Source organism: Trichosurus vulpecula, chromosome 5 (assembly GCF_011100635.1).
Source record: "Trichosurus vulpecula isolate mTriVul1 chromosome 5, mTriVul1.pri, whole genome shotgun sequence".
Classification (NCBI taxonomy): Eukaryota; Metazoa; Chordata; class Mammalia; order Diprotodontia; family Phalangeridae; genus Trichosurus; species Trichosurus vulpecula.
Window position 1 is genome coordinate 294,476,781 of NC_050577.1, and position 23,539 is coordinate 294,500,319.

The 23,539-nt window shown below is 40.7% G+C and overlaps 1 protein-coding gene across 5 annotated transcripts in view; it reads right to left on the minus strand.

The window, feature by feature from the left end:
• Window positions 1–23,539, minus strand: part of RBFOX2 (RNA binding fox-1 homolog 2) — a 316,535-nt gene that overhangs the window by 220,899 nt on the left and 72,097 nt on the right. For all 5 annotated transcript variants that reach the window (XM_036760986.1, XM_036760987.1, XM_036760984.1 and 2 more), the window contains exon 2: window positions 6,338–6,388. In XM_036760986.1, the coding sequence (XP_036616881.1) occupies window positions 6,338–6,388 (51 nt within the window). The remainder of the gene's footprint in view (window positions 1–6,337; window positions 6,389–23,539) is intronic.

Below are 23,539 nucleotides of genomic sequence, written 5' to 3' on the forward strand. Positions count from 1 at the left end.
AAAAAAGGCAGCAAAGGATTATTAATGGACCCTCCAAGTTTTAAGTAAACATTTTAAGATCAAATAATATATGTAAAGCACTTAACATAGTAACTGACATATAGTAGATGCTGTATAAATGTTAGCAATTGTTATATTTTAATTTTAAAAGCAGGTTCAGCCTCATGCTCCTGGATTGAAAAGGGGGGTCAAAAGAAGACATATTTCTACTCCCCAACATCACCACAGTGGGTGCTAAGGCAATCCTCTATGCTTCTTCTGAAATGAGGATAATGCCACTTCCAAGCTAATCATCTCACTGAGTTGAATGTTAATGAGATTTACATAGTTATATCAGGTTCTAAGAAAGATCAAATTGTTTCATGGGTTTCCATGAAACACGACAGATTCTTCTTCCCTCTCTTAAACAAAGATGATATTCCACATTTCTGGTTGCCTGTATTGTTTTCTATTCCAATTCCCATCTGGGATCCACTCTCCATTTAACCAGCACCTATTCCATTCAGCTCAATCAAGGATGCCCCAACTTGAGATGACATACAGATGACGGATCTGTCTCCTTTATCCATATAGGAGGTCATAGTGGGAAAAGATTCTAGGTCAAGGGTGGGGAACCTGTGGCCACATTGTTCTGTGAAGTCTGGATTCAGTCAAAGGGCCACATTGAGGACCTAGAGGGCCACATGTGGCCTAGAGGCCACAGGTTCCCCACCCCTGTCCTAGGTCAAACTGTCCACTTGGTTCATGACTAAGCAAGTCACATAATCTGTCTCATGTGTGAAATGAGAATTATACTCCTTCATACCCATTTCAAGCAGTAATTGTCAGGACCAAACAAAAGGGTATTTGTGAAAGTGCTCTGAAAGGGTGAAGAAGTTCCATATGGATTAACTATCTCATAATGGCAAAGTGACTATTAGAAGCCAACTGAATGGGCCTGCCCGAAAATTTCAAAATTCTTTGACGTAGGGGACAAAAAGGGGGCAAGAAGTACAAAAGAAAACCCACTATCCCCCTTCCTTTCAGGGTTTCTGGATTCACTGTGACACACTGCATGAGATGCCAGCCCGAAGCCCTAGGCTTGACTGCCTACAGACTGCTGCTTCTTTCTCACTGAGAAACACTCCAGAGTGGGACCTTCCAAGGGTAGGCACACCAACTGGAAGAATGCAGCCAATCTTTGATCATTTGCACTTTGCTCAGGTGCTGGTTCCAAGACTGACAAAAAGATGATTGAAAACTGTCACTAAAAGAGACAAAGAGAGCCTTGAAGGAAATCTCCAAGATCCCCCACCATGGCAGAAGGTTTACGTGGACAGTGGGACAGTGGGGAAAGTAATCGAAAGAAAAGTTTAAGAAGTAATTAATAGTATCCCTGCTATAGAAGGGGAAAAAAAAACAACACAGCAGTCTCAAGCAGAGAGCCAAGTTTCTGTATTTTACCGAACTCCTCTTGCCTCCCTTTGCTTCCTTTCTTATTGATCTGCAATTCTCAGGAGAAGGACACTACTTGAATTAAGTACACGTTCAGATCTTTTCAACTGAGCTCCATTCTGATGCTCCTTCAAGCCTACAAGAATGAGCTTTCACCCTCTCAGTATAACAAAGCCTTAGAAACAGTCATTTACCTAAAGCAAACAGCAATTGGTGGCATTAAATAAGCAAAGACTCAAATACTAACCAAATACAAAATACAAGATGTGTGGAAGGAGGTGAAAGAATCGGGGTGACAAAAAGACAAGATTAGACAACAGTTCACGGGTGGAAAATATGAGGACTATGAGCTGCATAGGTCATTAGTGAAAGAAGCCAGCCAAAATGGTTAATAAAATGTTATTTTATTAATAGCTAGGACATGCAAGTTAATTGTTGCACTGAGCTAGCAGATAGGCCACGAGTCAGGAAGACATGAGTTCAAAACTTACCTCAGACATCTGCTAGCTGTCTGAACCTGGGCAAGTCACTTACCAGCTGACTGACTCAGTTTCCTCAACTGTAAAGCGAGAATAACAATAGCACCTCCTGCATAGAGTTGCTGTGAGTATGAAATGACATCATATTTGTCCACAAGTGCCCAGAACAGTGCCTGGCTTTCTAAATGCCTGTCTTCTTCCTCTTCTCCCCTTCCCCTCTGCTCCCTCCCAATCCCACTCCCTCCCTTATACTTACCAGATGTGATATCTGGCAAGTGGTTTAGTGTCTCTGAGCCTGTTTCATTAGCTGACTTAGACTGCCTACTCCCTCACTGGGTTACTGGGAGGAAAATGCCATGAAAGTCTTAAAGCCCAGTGAATGAGTATTCCTCTCACTAGAAATGTAATATTCCAAAAGGGGCAAGGCCCTACTGTGTGCCCCACCACCTCTGAAGAACAGGGGGGGTTTGTATTCAGTCCCAACAAGGTGGGTTTAAGAGAGAGGCGAGCCAAAGGAATATGCAGTTATAGAACAGATCTAGAATATGCACCAGACCAAATCCTGAAAAACTCACATGGAGTCTTTTTTCCAGAACAGCTCAACAAAGGACACTAGGAATAGGTCAGGCCAGAAGCATTTGGTTTTGTGGAGCACTCCAGTGTCCCGGGGAGACAGGAGGCCCCAGGCCCATAACAGAGCTCCAGCTCAGTAACAGGGCACTGCAATGGGGACAGGTAGGAGGTGGCAACTTGGTCAACCTCTTGGCAATGGAGTTCGGGGCAAGGAGGTCCTGGGCAGTATACACAAAGACAGAAGGAAGTTCAGAAGCAGCTTGCCAGAAAGAAAGAATTCAAGTACTGAGGAACCACAGCCAGGATCACCTATGATTTAGCAGTTACCACTACAAAGAGCAGAGAACTTGGACTACGATATTCCAGAAGGCAAATGATAGAGGCTTAAGGTGCAAGAATAAATTACCCAGCAAAATTGAGTGTGGTCCTATGGGGGGAAAAATTGACCTTAAACAAAACAGAAGATTCTCAAACATTCCTCATGAAAAAACCTGAGCTGCATAGAAACTCTGCAGTTCAATCACTGGGGTGAAGAGAAAACATAAAAAGGTGAACACACATAAACAATCTTAAGTGACTAAAGAAGGATAATCTGTTTACATTTAAATATGGGGAGAGGATCCATGTGCCCCCTGACCCCTAGCATCCTCAGGGGTCTTAGAGGGAGTCCAATTCAAACAAGGCCTGAAAGTGGTTCTGGGAGGTCTTGATGATCTTGAGAGAAAAATGGAAAGAAAGGGGAGGGGGAAGAAATTCTCTCCCACAATCAGGGTGCAGAGTCTATACAAACAAGGAGCTGTGGGGAGCAGCTGACACTTGAATCTCACTCTCATCTGAACTAATCAAAGGAGGAAAGAAGACACAGAACAGGCTACAGAAATTCATTTCACTCAACAGCAAAATGGGGGGGAAAAGGGAAAATTAGGAGGAGGGTGGATCAAGGAAAGGATTAGTCTCTAAGCATATAAACTCCAGCTAAGGATGAACAAAAATACTTGGAACTTCTTGAGGTGACAAAGAATGGGAATGGGGGGGGGGGTCCATCAACTGGGGGAACGATGAACAAGTCATGGTAAATAAATGTGATGAAATATTATTGTTTGAACTCTTAATAAACATGATGACCAACCAGGATTCTAGAGGACTAATGTTAAAATGTGTTCCCACCTCCTGAGAGAGGTGAAAGCATGCATAATGCAGACAATTTTTTGTGTGAGTAGAAATTGGGGGAAAATTTGGGGAAATTTTTTAATCGACTGTACTTATTTGTAATGGGTTTTGGTTTTCTTGTGTTCTCAATGGTGTGGAAAGGGGGTTAGAGGTGGGGTAAGAAGGTAAGATGGTGAGGAGGAAGGGAAAGAAGGGAAGGAGGGAGGGAAGGAAGGGAAAGAAGGAGGGAGGGAGGGAGGGAAAGAAGGAAGGAAGGAAGGAAGGAAGGAAGGAAGGAAGGAAGGAAGGAAGGAAGGAAGGAAGGAAGGAAGGAAGGAAGGAAGGGAGGGAGGGAGGGAGGGAGGGAGGGAGGGAAAGAGGGAGGAAGTTTGGGAAATCTGACCACAACACAATGCCTGAGGACTCTACCACCCCAGTAAAAGCCCTTATCACCAGTGTGGAAGATTACAAGAGCCTCTTGGGTGGGCAACTTTGGTGTCTCTGTATTCCAATCCATTCTCCACAAAGCTGCTAAAGAGATTTCCTTAAAGCCTGGGTCTGCTAATTTCATTCCCCTGTTCAATAAAATCTAGTGGTTCCCTATTACTTCCTGGATCAAATGCATGGTCCCATTTGGCACTGAAGGTCTTTCACAGCCTGCTTTGAATTCACCTTTCCAGCTTTATTAAATATTGTTCCCCTTCATATACTCCAGGTAAACTGGCCTTCTACACTCCCTCCTTCCCTCCATCTTTGAGAATCCCTTAATTTATTTCAAAATTCGGCTCAAATACCATTTGCAATCTAAATGAAAACTGCCCGAATCCCCTCAGTTGCTAGTACCTCCCCCACCAAAAATTACTGTGTGTTTATTTTGTATATACTTATAACAGAAACATGTTTTCCCCCTAATAAAATATAAGCTCCCTATGAGCCAGAATAGTTTTACCTTTCTATCTCCAGCTCCTAGTACTTAGTAAATGCTTGATGACATGTTTACTAAGTGCTTAATAAATGCTCACTGACTGACTGAAAAGGAGGAGCTAGCTTCACACTTCCATTTAGCATTCATTCTATTGCTACAGAGCCTATAAAGCAGAGGTTCCCAAACTTATTTGGCCTACTGTTCCCATTTAAAAAAAAAATTACTCAGCACCCCCCTGGAAATCTACTTTCTTTTACCTGTTAATGGTTTTTTTTAAAATTTGCATCATTTAAAAAAAATGTAAAAATTTTTAATGATGCATCTTAAATTTAGTAATTTATTGTAAATTTATAGGCTTTTTTCTTGCACTGAAAATTTGACGATGCAATATTGCATCATGTAACCATACAATGTCATATTGTAAACAAGTCATTATACACACATATTCCTGCTGATGCAGGCTGGACTTCCTCACAACGCACGACACACTTGCCTGCCAACACTTGCTTGTTAAGTACTGTTGGCAGACTAGACCACCGATCAGTTATAAGTTGCATTTTGTGTGTTTATTTGTAAAATAATGCTATCACTATGACTTAACTCTCTTAAACAACAGATGAAACATGTACCAATGATTTTTCAAAATTTTCTTCTCTTCTTTTCTTATGTTTCCACAGCCCCCTTATTTTTATTTAAGGCTCCCTCCAAATGCACCTGAGGCTATCACCACCCCCTCCCCTCATTCCAGTGCCCCCCAGAGGGCAGTACTGCCCACTTTGGGAACTTCTGCAATAAAGGAACCTATATTAGATGACCAAGCCAATGAGTAGTAGAAAGGTCTGGCAGTCCTAGAAAGGACAACACTAAGAAATGCATTTCAGCAGAATCATCTGACATTACAATGTCCTGCAACTCTAATATGCTAAAAGAGACAGGAGGAGGAAGGAAAGGCAAATCTCAATCCTAGTACTTTCATACCAGAAGAATATTAGAACCTCTTTTCCCAAATGAGCAATCACACTTCTGCCCCTTTATGGGCAGGGATTTCTGTTCTTTCACCATCTTTGTATGGCCATTGTCTACAGAGAATCTTACACAAAGCAGTGTTTAAATATGTGCTCAGTTATAACTGAATCATACCTTCACCTAACAGAAGTGTCATCAATTTAAAAGTAGCCTGGACCAGTGTGAAGCGCTTATGCTCTAACCCACGTGAAGGCCAGGTCATGCCATCCCAACCCATTGCCAGACAGCTGACCCAGGCCATCCCACCCCATCCCTTTCACCATCATTCCCTACCCAACAGGAAGCTGGCAGGACCTTTCCCATATCACATTTCCACGCTTCCACTGTGCTGAATTCTCCAAGAAGGAGAATCCTAGAATGCAACTGTCTCCATAGAAATAAAGACTGGAGGGCCAAGAAGATTTGTGTGGGAACTTTAGGTATGTTTGGATCAATAAGACACTGGAAAACTCAAGCTGGGAAATTATTTTATAAGGTGAGCTAAAAAGAAAAGTGGAAAATCTGTTATACTCAACTCTCAGCACTGTACTTCCTAGATCCAGCCATTTCTTACAGTTCCCCACTGACTAAAATCAAGAAAAAAGAATACTTCATTTGCAGCTCTCCAAGTGTCTGCCTGAAAAATGAGCGCTCTCAAAAAAAAAAAAAAATTCATGTCCGGAAACGCCCTCTGCCCCGGCATCCATGGATTTCACACAAACACATTCATTTACACACACCCCACTCTGGAAACAAAATAACGGATTCCTACCTGGCTGTCCCTCGCTGGGAATCCATGATAACCTGGGGTCAGTGACTCGTTCTAAAAGAAAAGGATTTTCAAATGGTAAATGAGAGGAAACAATGGTTGAGTGGTCTGAGACCACAGCTGCTCTATCACCCAAGGGATCTGATACAAAACCCCATCCCTGGGACCCAGGCTATGCCACCACCTTGCTCCACTCTAATTACCTACGTGACACATATCTCATAATAGATCCCCTACCCTGAACAACAACAAAAAAATCTTAACTCATTTTCTTGCAGATTCTCATCTTCCTATCTCCAAAGACCCCTGAAAAAACTCCACCCCTCCCCTCTAATTGTGCATCCCTTTTGTCCTTTCAAAGTACACTGCAATTTTAGTCCCTGTAGAAGATGCCTCTGACCCACCCAGGGTGACTGATTATCTTACACCACCCCAACACAACCAAATAATCCTCTTTTGCTCATCTATATTAATATGGACTTAGTCAGTTAGATATATATTGAGCACTTATTACCTGCCAGATACCATGCTAAACAGTAAGGATACAAAGAAAGTCAAAAATATGGTCACTACAACCTCAGAGAGCTCAAATTCTAATAGGGGAGACAACATTCAAGCAATTATGTCTGTGCAAGATACGGACCATATGAATCTTGAGTGATCTCAAAGATGGGGGGCGGGGCGCCCCACTGGGAAAAGGCTTCCCCAAGAACACAAGAAATGAACTGAATCTTAGAGGTTAAATGACTTGCCTTTACTAGTCAAACAGGTAGTAAGTGTGAAATTGTTTTACAAATATAGTGTGAACTGTATTTGAACATTAAAACGACAAGATTATTTTCTAGTTAGTAACCAGGAATCCTGAAGTTTGTGCTCCATAAGAGGCAATCTTTAGAGACTTCAGAAATTTATATTTTTGAAGTCCAGGGGACTATCATATACCTTAAACTATAAATAAAAGTTATCTTGCATCAAATGATTACAGTTATCCCTTCCACATCACGGGGATTAGGGGCGCTATGATCTGGAAAATCTGCATAAAAAATTTTGGCCCTCCCTTCATACCAGAAAAGAAGTCTGAATTACTATGGTATTAAAAAATAAAATATGTTGATATTATGTAATACTATGCATATATTTTGTGCATTTCTGAGTTTCTAGACTTTTTCTGTGTCATCTGCTACTTGTACAAAACTCCCCCAAATTTTCCATTTAATTTCTTATACCAACCTGTGATTTAGCAAAACCACAATAAGGAAAGTCATGATGTGGAAGGCGTAACTGTATGACCAAAAGTTGGACTTGCTCCAAAAATAAAGGTAGATCACAAAAGAACTGTATCTATCCTCATCCTTCTAATCTTGACTCATTCCCTTCGAGCCAAGATGGAACAGACAAGATGGGAGAGCCAAGGTGGGAGAGCCAAGGCAGAGACTTGCCTGAACTCTCCCAAATTCCTCCCCCACCAAAAAACATTAGATAATGCCTCAAAATGAATTCTGGAGCAGCAAAACCAACAAAGGGATGGGGAAATAATTTTTCAGCACAAGACACAGTCTAACACAGGTCCTGCCCAAGCAGGCCCTGCTCTGGCAAGCCAGCAACAGACATTGGGGTAACTGAATCAGCTGAGGTGGTTTGAAGATATGACATCTGGTCCGAAGGAGATTACAGGGGACCCTTTGCTGGCACTGTAAGCAGCACTCTACTGCATTTCCCAAAGGCAGTTCTGGGTTGCAGTCCTAGGGTGAAGAGGGGTACTAGCAAAAGCAAGGACCCTGGTCATAGTTCCAGGGTAGAAAAGAGTGCTTTTGGTCACTCACAGACCACATCTCTCCTTAGATCATACCACCTTGGAAGAACTGAAAACTTACAAATGCTCAGAAGTAGCTCTGAAAACAGTAACACAAAAAACCTGATGCTTGGAACAATGACCCCTCTCCCCAGGAGCAGAGTCAAACTTTAACGTAAAGTTAAATGCCAAGAAATAGGATGGTAAAATGAGCAAATGACAAAAAAAAGAACCCAACCACTGAAAAAAAAATTGGTGACTGGGAAAATTAAAACACAAACTCAGAAGATAACAAAATCAAAGCACTAATATGCAACGCCTCAGAGAAAACTGTGAATGGATCTCAGACCCTGGAAGAGTTGAAAAAGAATTTTTAAAATCAAATAAAAGAGAGAGAAAAAAAAGGGGGAAAAGGAGTTACGGAAGAAAATCATGAAAAAAGAGTCAACAGCTTGGTAAGGGAGGTACAAAAAAATACTGATAAAACAACACCTTGCAGTGTTAAAAAAACAGAATAGGCCAAATGGTAATACACACACACACACACACACACACACACACACACACAAAATCCACCAAAGAGAGCTCCTGAAAAAGCAAAATTGGTCAAATGGAAAAATACAAAAGCTCACTGAAGAAAATAATTTCTGAAAAATTAGAATTCAGCAAGTGGAAACTAATAACTCCATGAGACTCCACAAAACAAAATCAAAAAAAGAAAAAAATTGAAGAAAATGTGAAATCTCATTTAAAAAAAAAAACAACCTGTTTAAAAACAACAAAATAGTTTGAGGGCAGATAATTTAAGAATTATTGGAATACCTGAAAGCCATGATCAAAAACAGAGACTCGACATCATCTTTCAAGAATTTATCAAGGGGAACTGCCCTGATGCCCTAGAGCCAGAGGTAAAATAGAAATGGAAAGAATCTACCAATCACCTCCTGAAAGAGATCCCAAATGAAAACTCCCAGGAATATCAGAGGCAAACTCCAGAGCTCCCAGGTCAAGGAGAAAATACTGCAAGCAGCCAGAAAGAAACAATGCAAATATCATGGAGCCACAGTCAAAATAACACAAGACTTAGCAGCTTCCATATTAAGGGAATATATTTCAGAGGGCAAAGGAGCAAAGACTACATCCAAGACTCACTTAACCAACAAAACTGAGTATAATCCTTGACAGGAGAAAATAGAATTTTAATGAAATAGAGGATTTTCAAGAATTCCTGCTAAAAAGACCAAAGCTGAAGAGAAAACCTGACTTTCAAATACAAGCCTCAAGAGAAGCATTAAAAAGGTAAATAGGAAAGAGAAAACATAATAAGTTTAAACTATTTACATTTCTACACAGAAAGATGATACTTGCAACTCTTAAGAACTTTATTATTATTAGGGTAGTTAGTGTATATAGATAAAGAACACAGGAGTGAGTTGACTGATGGGATGAGATTTTTAAAAACTAAACTAAGGGGTGAAAAAAAGGGATGCACACAGAGGAGGAGGAAGGGAGAGGTAGAATGTGGTAAATTTTCTCACAAAAAAAGTACATAAGAGCTTTTACAGTGGAGGAGAAAAATAGGGGGGAGGCAACATTTGAACCTTAATCTCATCAGAATCGGCTCGAAGAGGAAATAATATAACACACTTATTTGTGTATAAAAATCTATCCTACCCTACATGGAAGTATAAGGGGAGGGGAATAAGAGAAGGTACTCAGGGCTGGTAGAGGGGAGGGCACAATGGGAAGGGCAGTGGTCAGAAGGAAAACACTTTAAAGGAGGGACAGGATGAAAAGAGAGAGAGAAGAGAAGAACAAATGGGGTGGGTTGTGGGACGAGCAGATAGGAAAGAAACACAGTAATCATAACTGTGAACATGAATAGGATAAATTCACCCATAAAACAGAAGTGGATAGCAGAGTGGATTAAAAATCAGAATCCTATATTATGTTGTTTAGAACCAACACACTTGAGGAAAAAAGACACACAGAATAAAAGAGGCTAGTGCATGACCTATTATGCTTCGGCTGAAGCAAAAAAGGAGGAGAAACTATGCCCTAAGGGCTATAGAAATGTTCATACCCTTTGACCCAGCAATACCACTTCTAGGGTTGTATCCCAAAGAAATCACGCAAGCGGGAAAAGGACCCATATGTACAAGAATATTTATAGCGGCTCTCTTTGTGGTAGCCAAGAATTGGAAATCAAAGGGATGCCCATCAATTGGGGAATGGCTGAACAAACTGTGGTACATGAAGGTAATGGAATACTATTGTGCCATAAGAAATGGGAATGATGCAGACTTCATAACAACCTGGAAAAACCTACACGACATAATGCTGAGTGAGCGGAGCAGAGCCAGGAGAACGTTGTGCACAGCCACAGATATATGGATTCCGTGAGGACCAACCCTGACAAACTGCGCTTTTCTCAGCAACCTAAGGGGCAAGGACAACTCCAGGGGACTCACGATGGAGAATGCTATCTTCATCGAGACAAAGAACTGCGAAGTTTGAATACAGACTGAGGCACACTACATGCTCGCCTTTTCTGCTTCTCTTTTGTTTTTGTTTTTGGGTTTTTTTTTTTTTATTTTTTGGTTCTGTTTCTTCTTTCTCATGATTCATTCCATTGGTCAAAATTCTTCTCCACGATTTGACTAGTGCATAAATTAATTCAATGCGAAGTTATACATGACAGTTATATGAGACTTCATGCCGTCTTGGGGAGGGAGGGGGGAGGGAGGGGAGAAAAACTGGAACTCAAAACTATGTAGAACCGTGCGTGGTAAACTAAAAATAAAAATAAAAAAAAAAATAAAGTACGCTTCCTGAGGACAGTGAAAAAAAAAAAAAGGAGGAGAAGCAATCATGATCTCAGACAAAAGCAAAAATCTAAATGAAAGAGATAAGCAAGGAAACTACATTCTGCTAAAAAGTACCATTGACAATGAAGTAATACCAATACTAAACAACATATGTGCACCAAATAGTATAACATTCACACTCTTAAAAGAAAAGTTAAATGAGTTACAGGAGGAAATAGACAGTAAAAATATACTAGTGGGGAAGCTCAACTTTCCCCTCTTAGAACTAGATAAATCTAACAAAAAAAAAAAAAACAATAAAGAAGTTAAGGAAATGAACAGGATTTTAGAAAAGAGAAAACAGACATCAGGAGAAAAATGAATGGGAATAGAGAGGAGTATAACTTTTTCTCAGGTGTATAAGGCACTTTCACAGAAATTGATCATGTATTATCGCATGAAATCCTCACAAGCAAATACAGAAAAGCAGAAATATTAAATGCATCCTTTTCCAGACCATAATGCAATAAAAAATATATTCAATAAAGGGGTGTGGAAGCTTAGATTAAAAGCTAATTGAAAACTAATCTAATCCTAAACAAAGAGTGGGTCAAAGAACAAAATCATAGAAACAATCAGTAATTTGATTAAAGAGAATGACAGAAATGAGACAATATACCAAAATTTGTGGGACACAGCCAAAGCAATACTTAAGGAAAATTTTACCTCTCTAAACACATCAATAAAATAGAGAAAGAACAGATCAATGAACTGTGTGCAACTAAAAGAAAAAACTAGAAAAAGAACAAATTAAAAATGCCCAATTAAACAACAAAATGGAAATCCTTAAATCAAAGGAGAGATTAACAAAACTGAAAGTAATAAAACCACTGAACTAATAAATAAAACTAGGAGCTGGTTTTATTAAAAAATAAAAATAAAACGAACTATTGGTTACCTGGATTTTAAAAAAGGAAGAAAACCAAATATCAGTATCAAAAATGAAAAGGGTGAATTAACCACCAATGAAGAGGAAATTAAAGCAATTATTAGGAGTTGTTTTGCTCAACTATATACAAATCTAAGTTGCCCAGATTAACAGAAGAGGAAATAGAATACTTAAATAACTTGTTTTAGAAAAAGAAACTGAACCATCAATGAGCTCCCTCAGAAAAAATCACCAGGACCAAATGGATTGACAAGTAAATTCTAAGAGATATTTAAAGAACAATTAATTCCAATACTATATAAACTAGTTAGAAAAAATAGGCAATCTGGAATTAGGCCCAAAGGGTTATAAAACTGTGTATACCCTTTGATCCTTTAACACTATTAGGTCTGTTTCTCAAGGTGATCAGGGAAAAAGGAAAAGAATCTATATGTTCTAAAATATTTATAGCAGCTGTCTATGGTGGCAAAAAAAATCCTGGAAATTGAGGGGATGCTCATCAATTGGGGAATGGTTAAACAAGTTGTAGTATATGATTGTGATAGAATACTACTGTGCTGTAAGAAATGATGAGCAGGTTAACTTTAGAAAAACATGGAAAGATTTGCATGAAATAATGCACAGTGAAATGAACAGAACCAAGAAAATGCTGGATACAGTAACAGCAACATGAATGCTGGATAAAATACAAGGAATACTGGGTTCAAGCCCCACCTCTGATACATACTGGCTATATATACTAAATAGTAACTGTTTCTCTTTCGGCCAGGAACCGTGAGGGTCTTCCCCTCCCAGTTTTATTTTTTTTTGAGTTTTTTATTAAAGGGGCCATCCCTTGACAAACTTCTTAAAGAGGCCTATTCACTGAATGGGTGTTACCTCACTCACAGTGAGTACCTGAAGAGACCTGAGCCAGGGTCTCCCAATGCATCCTGGGCCATCCCCAGTCATCCTGATGAGTATCAGGCAACCGGATACAGATGGCTCTGGAGGAAAAAGTGAGGCTGGTGATCTTGCACAGCCCTCCCTCACTCAAATCAAAGTCAAGTCATTTCCCTGATGTCAAGATCCTCTTTGAGAACAAAGGACAAACACAACAACAACAATCTAGGCAACTCTTTAAGATAGTAAGACACAGCTGTCCAACCTTAGGTTATCTTAGGGCTGCATTAAAATAAAATAATTATTCGAGGGCCCCAGCCAGAATAAAAAATACAGTACACTAATAGAAAGTGGGGCAATGCGCGTCATCAATAGGACAGGTGAAGGTGCGAAGCGCAAAATCAAACACAAAACAAAACAACAACACAACAGTATAAAGGTAGGTGCGTAATGACTAGTCTGCATCATACAGACTGAAAGCATCCCACAGATCGATTGAAAATTCCATGCGATATGTTCCGTCCATAATACTGCTCAAAAACACCAAAGAAAATTAACATCAATGAGATTATTTATTAGTGATGGAATTAAAAAATCTAATACTCATTCCATGTAAATTATTTTTTTTTCGCTTGTGAAAATTAAAACCCACAGGTGGGCCACATAAAGTCGCACTGCGGGTGCATGCACCCCACATACCGTATTTTGGACAGCCCTGTAGTAAGATATAGAAAAGGTGCACATCTGTCTCAGTCGAAGGGGTTCCCTAACCTTGTAGTTCCCTATGCTAATGAAAACACAAGTTCAGCTCCTATCCCTATTCAGTGCCCTTATGACAATCTAGATCCCAAAGTCTATCTCTGCAGAAATCCTAGGTTATAAAATCCTCCCTTTTCTCCTTTGTACCAGCCTCAGAAGAGAAGGTAGTCCTTGTCTTTGTAAGCATTACCCTTTCTCCTGGTCCCAGACATTTCCTCCAGGAGGCACCTCCAGGAGTCATGGTTTCTAGGTTCTATCAATCACTCTACAAAAATGTACTAAGTACTCACTACTGCTCCTGGGACTGCACTGGGGACTGGAGAGACAAAGAAAAAAAATAGCAAAGCCCTGATCACAAGGAGCTTTACATCCTGCCAGTCAAGGCAACGTGAATATCTAGGAACATAGAGAACACATACACAAGGAATAAATATTAATACAAGGTAGTTAGATGAAGGGTTGGGGGAAAGGACACTAGCAGCGGGGAGGGATGAGCAAAGTTTGCTGTAGGTGGTGCCAGAGTTGCAACTGAAGGAAGAGAGTGAGATTAAGGGAGGCAACGACAAGGATGGAAGGCAGGTGTTGTAAGCAAGGGAGACAGAGCCTTGGGAGCCAGTGTCACCTGTGAAGAATGAAGAGAAAGGCCATTCGGCCAGTTTGCACAGTACAAGAAGGGAAGCAATCCACAGCAAGACAGGAAAGATAGGCTGGGACCAAGCTGTTCTTTTAAAATCAGATGAACTTAAAAATGAGGGCAATCGGGAGCCATCGAATTTTACTGAGTAGTAGAGTGATAATGTCAGACTTTCGAGTAAAAAAAACCAGTTTGGCAGCTATGTGGAGGATAGATTGGATTGGGAAGAGAACCGAGGCGGGGAAGTTAATGAAAAGGCAATGGCGATGGTCCAGGCAAGAGATGATTAAGGGATCAATAAGGAGTGGCAACGTAATCAGAGAGAATAAGATGAGAAATGTTATGGAAGCAGAAACAACAAGACTGAACAACTGACAGAATGAGAGAATGAGGATTAGAGATGAAGAAACCTCAGAGGCTTGTAAGAATAGTGGTGCCAGGGGCAGCTAGGTGGCGCAGTGAGTACAGCACTGGCCCTGGAGCCAGTAGGACCTGAGTTCAAATTCAACCTCAGACACACTAGCTGTGTGACCTTGCGCAAGTCACTTAACCCCAACTGCTCTGCCTTCCTCCCTCCAGAAGAAGAACAATAGTGGTGCCTTCAGAAGAAAGTCTTTAAAACTAGCAGAGGAGTGGGCTTGGAAGGAAACACAGTTGTTTTTTTGGAATCCAGAAGTTGAGATGTGTCTGGGACACCCAGTTTGAAACATCCAGTAGACTGAAGACTGGGGCCACTGATGTGGATAGGTGAGTCATCTGCATACAGACAATAACTAAGCCCTCGGGTACTGAGGATAAATTTTAACCTCTCCTTATTCACTGGCTCCTTCACTACTGCCTAAAAACATGCCAGATCACCTCCAACCTTTTTCACTTCCTTCTATCTCCTCAAGCTATGGCCCTATAGCTTCCTCTTAAACTTATATAGCCAAAAGTGTCCAACTAAAATATAAACAGATCCCTTCTGGCCATGTATTAACTTAGAAATCTACAAATTAATATGCTCAGTGTAGTCCTTTTATTTATTTTGTTAAACATTTCCCAATTACATCTTAATCTGAGTACTCAGTCTGCTAAGTCTGACCCCTCTGATCAACATCCATTGCCACCCACTCACTTCTCAGCAATTTGTAACTCTGAGTTCCCAACCCCTCCCCCCACCCCACCCCCACACTGAAAATGCTCTTCCTTGATGCCTTTAACAAATGGCCTTTTTCTTGGGTCCTTGGCCTCCAGTACCTTGCCACAGTTGTGAGAGCCTGATGACTGCCCCTTTTTTCTGGCTGTCCTCACCTCCCCAAGTTTTCATGACACTGCTGTTGTGGGTCTCTCTTTTTGCATCTGTCCATCAATGTTTCTATTCTGGATAGCCTCTTCTCTACCTCTCTGAGTGGCTATCAGTTATCAGACTCAACTATCATCTCCATAAAGACAAAACTCCTCTCTTGAGCATATGACCTGCAGATCTGCCTTTCCAGACTAAGTGCACATCAGCTCCCCTCATGCATTTAACACTCCAGCCAAACAGGTCTACATACACCATGGCACTGCCTCCCACTTCTGGGCTGCTGGCTACAAGGCTGCCTGGCCCTCACAGATGGAATACTCTCCCTCCTGACCTCTGTCTCATGGAACCCTTAGGTCCCTTTATGGGTCAGCTCCAGCGCCACCCCCATGAGGGGGTCTTTGCTGCTTTCCCCAGTTATCAGCACAGTCCTTGCCAGAAATCATTGTAATATTTAGTATTCACTTATATGTGAAATGTGTTTTATCTCAACCTCCCCCATCAAATTTAAGCTTCCCCCATTCACCATTACACCAAGCACAGTCTGGCAATAGTAGCCACTTCATAAATGATAAATCATTTTAAAAAATAATTTATTTATTTTTAGTTTTTAACATTCACTTCCATAAGATCTTGAGTTTTAAATTTTTGCCCCCTCTCTCTCGTTCCCCCTCCCCAAGATGTCATGCAGTCTGATATAGGCTCTACTTGTACATGCATATTAAACATATTTTCACATTAGTCACGACATAAAGAAGAATTAGAACCAACGGGAGGAACCATGAGAAAGAAGAAACAAAACAACAAAAGGAGGCCAAATAGTCTACTTCCATCTTCACTTGGACTCCCTAGTTCTTTCTCTGGATGTAGACAGCATTTTCCATCATGAGTCCTTTGGAGTTGTCTTAGATCCTCCTCGCATTGCTGAGAAGAGCCAACTCTACAAGTCAGTCATCACACAATGGGGCTGTAACTGTGTACAATATTCTCCTGGTTTTGCTCATTTCACTCTGCATCAATCCATATAAGTCTTTCCAGGTTTTTCTGAAGCCTGCCTGCTCATCAATGCTAAATGATTGATTGACCAAGGTGGGATGACCACCTAGTGAGCATCTCTGTTGCTGTGTCTTGTACAACAAAACAAATCATCTTTGCTAAGAAAGTGCAGAGAAGAAGAACATACAAACAGATGCATGCTATCTCCTCAGACAGAATCTAAGTCCTTGCCATTCAGGCCTTGCTATTTGTCTTTCTTTGTCTCTCCAGTACCCAGCATAGTCCCTGGCACAGGAGTGAGCACTTAGAATGCGCTTCTAGAGTGATCAATAGAACCTAGAGGTCATGATTGAAGAGGTGCTTCCTAGAGGAAATGGGAGAAGATACGCTGACTGACCTGGATGAAGATCCAGCAAAAGAGGCTGAGCTGTTGGAAAGGAAAAAGGAAAACCAGAAGAGCACAGGGTCATGGGAACCTAGAAAACAGAGCATATCCGGAAGTAGGGTTTCACCAATAGCATCCAAAGTTTCAGAGAGGTCAGGAAGGATGAGGCCTAAGAAAAGGCCTTTAGGATTGGGAACTTTGTTGGGAGAAGCTTCGGTTGAATAAGGCTGGAAGGCAGACTGAAGAGGATGCTCAATAAATGGTGGTGAATTGAATGAAATATTTCAGACAGCTCACAAAGGAGAGGAATGAAGAAACATGGCCACCTACTAGCTGTGCAAGTCCCAGCATCACTTTCACTTCAATTTCTGGAGACGTAAAATGGTAATGTTCCTATTCACAGTACCTCTTTCATAGGGCTGTTGCTGAGAACATTTTGTGAACTCTAAAGTGTTACCATCTGAATGGTAATTCAACATGTATCAGTGACTAAAGAAAGTGCTTGGAAATTATTCTGGTCACTTTCCTCTTTGTTTTAGAGTGTGTACAACAATTTGTAAAGCAAAAAAAAAAAAACCCATAGTTACAAAATCACAGATTTCTGAAGTATAAAGGAAACAATGTATGGTTAATTGTCATGATGGATGGCTGCAAAAGTACATCCTCCTGAACCTGGAATTTAACATGGAATCAGATTCGGAAGTGGTTGTAGTCCGATCTATCACATGTAAGAATTTCTTTCAAAACTCTGCCAAATTTTCATTCAAATTCACTCAAGTTAACAAGCTCTACCAAAATAATCTTCTTTGCACAAAATCCTTCCATGACTCCCTACTGTCTATAAAATCCTAACTCCTTACCTTGGCATTCACAGTACTTAACAACATGGCCCAGCTCACTCCCTTGCTTCGGTTCACCTCACTCCTCAATCAGACACCTTCTTGTACTATAGCCACATGAGTCAAGATCCCTTAAACTCAGCCTATAGATGTCCATCCCTGAGCCTGTGCTCACATCATTCCCTATACCTGAAATGCCTTTCCCCTCATTACCTACCAAGAGCATAAAGCTTAATTTATACACTTATAACTATTATTAGTGATTCAGAACATTTTTCATGCATTGATTCATAGTCTGTAACCTTTTTTGGAAGAATTTATTTGTATCATTTGAACATTTATCTAATAGGGAATGGATCTTAGTGTTATAGATCTGTGTCAATTCCCTAGAAATTTTAGATATCAGAATTGTACTGGTGGTAACTGATTTTTTAAAAAAGATAACAAAAGAGAAATCTGGGAAGACTTTTATGAAATGATATAGAGTGAAGTGAACATAATCAAGAGAAAAATTTGTATAGGAACAATAATGTTTCTTTAAAAACTTCTGAAAATGCTATGGCCAGTCCACAATTCCAGAGAACCAAGGAAACATGCTACTCACATTCTCACAGAAAGGTGATGTACTAAAGATGCAGAAGGCATACATTTTTGGGCATGACCAATGTGGGAATGTTTTGACTATGTGTAATTGTTACAAGGGGTTCCCCAGTCCAACGGAGGAGGGAGAGGGAAGGGGAGAGAAAGGGAAAGGAAAGATGGGAGGAGTAGAGAAGGAAGGGAAGAAGGAGGGGGAGGAAGGAAAGGAAGGAAGGAGGGAGGGAAGGAGGGAGGGAGGGAGGGAGGAAGGGAGGTCACATACCTATAGTCCTTGCTATCAGGGACACTAATATTTACTGGAGTTCTGGACTGCAGTAGGAATAAAGTCAATAGGACGTCCACGATAAACTGGCATTAATATAGAGAACAGCACTAAGCACTTAAGGAGGGGCAAACGAGTCCAGGTTGGAAACAGATCAAAGCTTTTATGCCAATCAACAGTGAGATCTAACCCATGGGTAACCACCTTCTAATCTGGGTGAGAGACGGAGACCCAGTTCCCCCCCCCCCAAAAAAAAAGCATAGAAGAGAACAAAAGATCAGAGAAAGTCACAGATAAGTAGCAAAGCTTTGAGAGTTACATGTTGCATTATATATTTCAAAAGAAAGAAGCCACAGTTTTATGTGCAGATCCTCTTTTTCTGTTCTACAATATATATGGAAACACTCATTTTATTTGGTGTTTAAGATGGACTTTTTTTTTTTAACAAATTTCTCCCTAACAATGGCTGTGAAGGTACCGCTGTAATTCTGTTTTAGTTTTATGGTACAGCCTTTTATGTTCAGAACACATATCCATTTTGAAGTTATAATATAGTATAAGGTGTTGGGCTAACTTCTACTAAATTGTCAGTTTCTTTCTACTTTCCAGTTTTCCCAGTAGTTATTGTCAAAAAAAAAAAAAAAAGATCCTGCCCTCAGTCACTTATGCTCTTGAGATTTATCAAATCCTCGGCGAGTATTTTCAATTCTATTTGTTCGGTTTGGTTTGGTTTTTCTCTACCTCAGCTGTTCCACTGCTCCGCTTTTCTGATTTATAAGCAATAGCAGTCTCGATGACTGCTGTTTGTAATGTCATCTGAAATCTGGCACATCTAAGCTTCTTTCAAGTCATACTTTTTCCCATGATTTCCCTAGCACTTCAAGATGTTTTGTACTTCTAAATGAACTGTATTATGTTGTCTGGTTCTAATCCCTTGATTGGCACAGGATCAAAACGATAAACTACTTTAGGCAGAATTGTCATTTTTACTGTATGAGTACAACCCAGCTATGAGAAGTGAATATCCCTCCAATTAACTTTATCTTTATTTCTGTAAAGAACAGTGAGTGGTTGTTTTGGTCTAAATCTTGTGTGTGTGCACTGCTGTTACTCCTTCTTTTTCTACTTCCACTCCTATGATTACCACTGTTACTAGTAGTCATAATACTCATTATCCTCACCATCATGGCAGCCAGGTGGCACCAGAGATGGAGCACCGACCTGAGAATCAGGAAGACCCTACTTTGAATCCTGCCTCAGACACTTGGCAGCTATGTGACCCAAGCCAGGTCACTTAACTGCTCTCATCTTAACCTTCATCTCCGGATAATAAGAGCATGTGGTACAAGGTGTTGCTGTAAAGCACTTAGCAAACCTTCAAGCACTATATAAGTCCTAGCTATTACTATTAATAACAGCTGCAACCACAGCATCCATTTATACGTGAGGTTTACAAAGCATTTCCTTCAGAATAAGCCTGTGAGGTAGAGAACGCAAGGATCATCACTGCCACTTTCTAGGTGAGGAAACCAAGGCCCAGAAGAGAAATAACTTGTCCCCAGTCACTCAGCTGAGAAGCCAACAAAACACATCTGCCATAAACCTGCCCTAATCTCTTCCCTGGTCCCCTCTGAGGCCACCATCACAAATTTCAAAATACTGAACACACATTTTCTGAGAAACAGAGCAAAGCTAACCTATATTGGGATGAAATCTATGCCTTGGGTTTCATTAGCATCATGCAGCGAGTGAATTAACCAACCATAGTTGGCTAATTATACTACAATATATAGTTATTACTATAGTATATATATTATATACACAGTACATATATAGTACATATATTATATATAATATATTATATATTATATTTATATATATTTATATTTAATAATTATGTATAATAATATAATTAATATAATATATTATATATTACTATAGTATATATATTATATACATAGTATATATATATAGTATATATATTATATACATAGTTATACTACAATAAGAAAAAATAAGCATTATCACTCCATTTGTTCTGAACGCATCCATATTCAGAATTAAACCAACAAGAATATCTCCCTTCCTCAGTAAGTCAACAGTGTTCCTCATCCTTTCCCTTTTTCAAGTCCCTCCTGAATGGATATTTGTCCCTTTGAGTTTCTCAGCAAAAGCCAAAAGCTTTTTTTTTTGTCTTTGAAAGCCAGGGCACTCACTGCTCTACTAAGTAATAACTTTCAATGGTTAAAAAAAAAAAAGGTTGTTTCTGATTCTACGCCCCACCCCCTCCCCCAAGAACTACATCTGTTAGCCTCCTTCACTCTACAGCACAGCAGCCAGGGTCTAAAGGCAGAGAATGGAGCCCCTGATTAGGAACTGATCTTGACAGCAATGCTGCCGCTGGAGAAGATCCAACGAAGCTGAACATCTCCTGGGCCCGAACATGAGCCCTTAACATTACCAGAGAATCTCCAAATTCAAAGAGATCTCAGAACGCCTCCCACAACATTCCCAACCAGTGAGCATCCCATCTCTCGAAGACCTCCAGAGAGCAGGAAGCCACTACCTCTCCAAGGCAGCCCCTTCTACTATAGGATAGCTCAGCCTGTTAGCAAGCTTTTCTTTCCATCCAGTCACTGGCTGTCTCTCTGCACCTCCCACCTGGTTCTGCCCTCTGAAGCCAAGCAGAAACAGTCAATCAATCCAAGCCCATTAGGAAGCACCAGGAACTAGACCATGTACTGGAGATACAAAGACAGAAATTAGCAAGTCCCTGCCATAAAGGAACTTCTATCCCATCAAGGCTGAAAATCTGTACAAATTAAATACGAGGTAATTTAGAAGGAGATGGTAAATCCCTTGATATTCCTTCAAATCCTTGAGGACTGCTAAACCTCTCTCAGTCTTGGCTTCTCCAGATTAAACACAAACTATTTTCGAGGAGAGAAACCAGGCTATCTTGAGGCCATGTGAAAAAATGCTCCAAATCACTACTAATTAGAGAAACGCAAATTAAAGCAATTCAGATTCCTCCTACTTATCATAGCAACAAAAACGATGAATGTTGGAGAGGCTGCGGGAAATCAGGCACCATGTACCTGGTGCTAACAGACCCATGAACGCAGATAATCATTCTGGAAAGGAACTGCAATACGACACAAAAGATTACTGAACTGTGTTGGACTGACTATTCCACTGCTAAGTCCATACCCAAGAGAACCAAGAAATAGGAAGAGGTCCCATAGGTACAAAATATCCTACACAAAACACTGTGAAAATTCAAACTTAAAACCTGACACAGGACACACTAATCTACTAGAATGAGGAAGTAGAGGAACATTGAAAAGGATCATTAATTATTAAAAGAACATTCTACCAACTGGAGCTGTCCTAAAACAGGACAGGCTGCCTGGAAAAATGGAGTGTTTCCTATCACCTGAAAGTATCTGAACTGAGATTATCGAGGAATGTGGCATAGAGAGTTTGATGCTTCAGATGAAGGTTACATTAGATGACCTCTGAGATCCCTTAAAATTTAAGATTTTAACTTAAGGTTAAGATTTTCAAATAGAACTGAAGGACAGGCCTAGGTGGGCAAAGCTGTCAGATGTCAGCGGCACACCTACAAGCAATGGCCAGAATGCACTGCTGTACAGACTACGAGGCTTCCTGATGGGAGAAAGAATAGTACGCTGAGACAGGACTAAGGACATAATGCTGAAGGTCATCCAGCCAAACTCCTTCTTTTAGATGGGATCATGGAGACTCAGGAGAGTAGGCCCTCTGACTCCAAGCTCAGGACCCTCTCACAGTACCATCATGCAACAGGAAATAGACCATGTCGGTCCACAAATCAGGGTCCAAGGTGAGAGAGCCACATACCTAAGTGCAAGGAAGACACCTTCTGAGACAGGGATGAAAGAAACACTGCTCTTTAAAGATGTCTCCGGTCCAGTGACAACCATTGGCAGATTTTCTATTAAACATATATCTTCATGCCTGCTAAAAGTTACCCATATTCCTGCAACTAAGCCCAATGAAGTAGAGAGGGACTGCTATTTTTCTCAAGGGGTTTTGAAAAAGAAATAAGCATTTTTAGAAGACCCCATAATGAAGGGAGTTCTACTTTTCAGTACAGAAGTAGAGCTGTGATGTAGTTCACTAATCACAAATCCTACACTGTGGCCACTAGAGCCACAACTGAAATTAAATCTGTGAGAGGAAGGTCCGTAGGGAAGCCTTTCTTGCCAATCTTCTACAGGAATAATAATAACTTATATTTCCCTAAAACTTTAGGCATACAAAGCAATGCCCTCTGAGGTAGGATCCCCAATGGCAGGGTCCTCATTTGACAGATGATGACCCTCCCTCTCTTGGCTGTGCCTTTTCCCTGGTTGTCTCCATGTCCGCAATGCTCTCCCTCCTCACTGCCCCCTAGATTCCCAGGCTCCCCCAATCTGCATGAGGTCATTTCCAGCCTGGTCTCTGTCCTCTCCCCCGCCCCAGTGCCTTCTCTCTGAGATCATCTCCTATATGCACAATTTTTGGTATGGTTTCTATTAAAATTGGAGCTCCCTGAAAGCAGGGATCATGTTTTTACCTTTCTTTGTATCCCTGGTACTTAGCACAGTGCCTGGTACACAGTAAGTTCCCAATAACTGATGCTAAGACTCAAGGAGTAAAGAACTTGACCTTGAACCTTGGCTTTCTGACGGACCAGCAGGGACTCTTCTACTGAGGCCTCTCAGGCACTGGCTAAGTGTTTGTTTCCCTATTACTTCTAGCTGGCTTTGCTACTGTTGAGGCCTGACAGAGACAGTGAGCTACAGGGTTAGGTGCTTTGGGCTGGAAATGTACTAGCTAGCTTAATAAAGAAGTAGGAAAAATCTCTTTTTGGCAGCAGAGGCTCTAAATGGAGAGAAAAGCAAGCTTCATTGCATGTTCAAAAATCAGTGGCTACAAGGGACCTCAGAGGTCCTCTACTAAGCCCCGTCCTGCTGCAGATGGGAAAATTC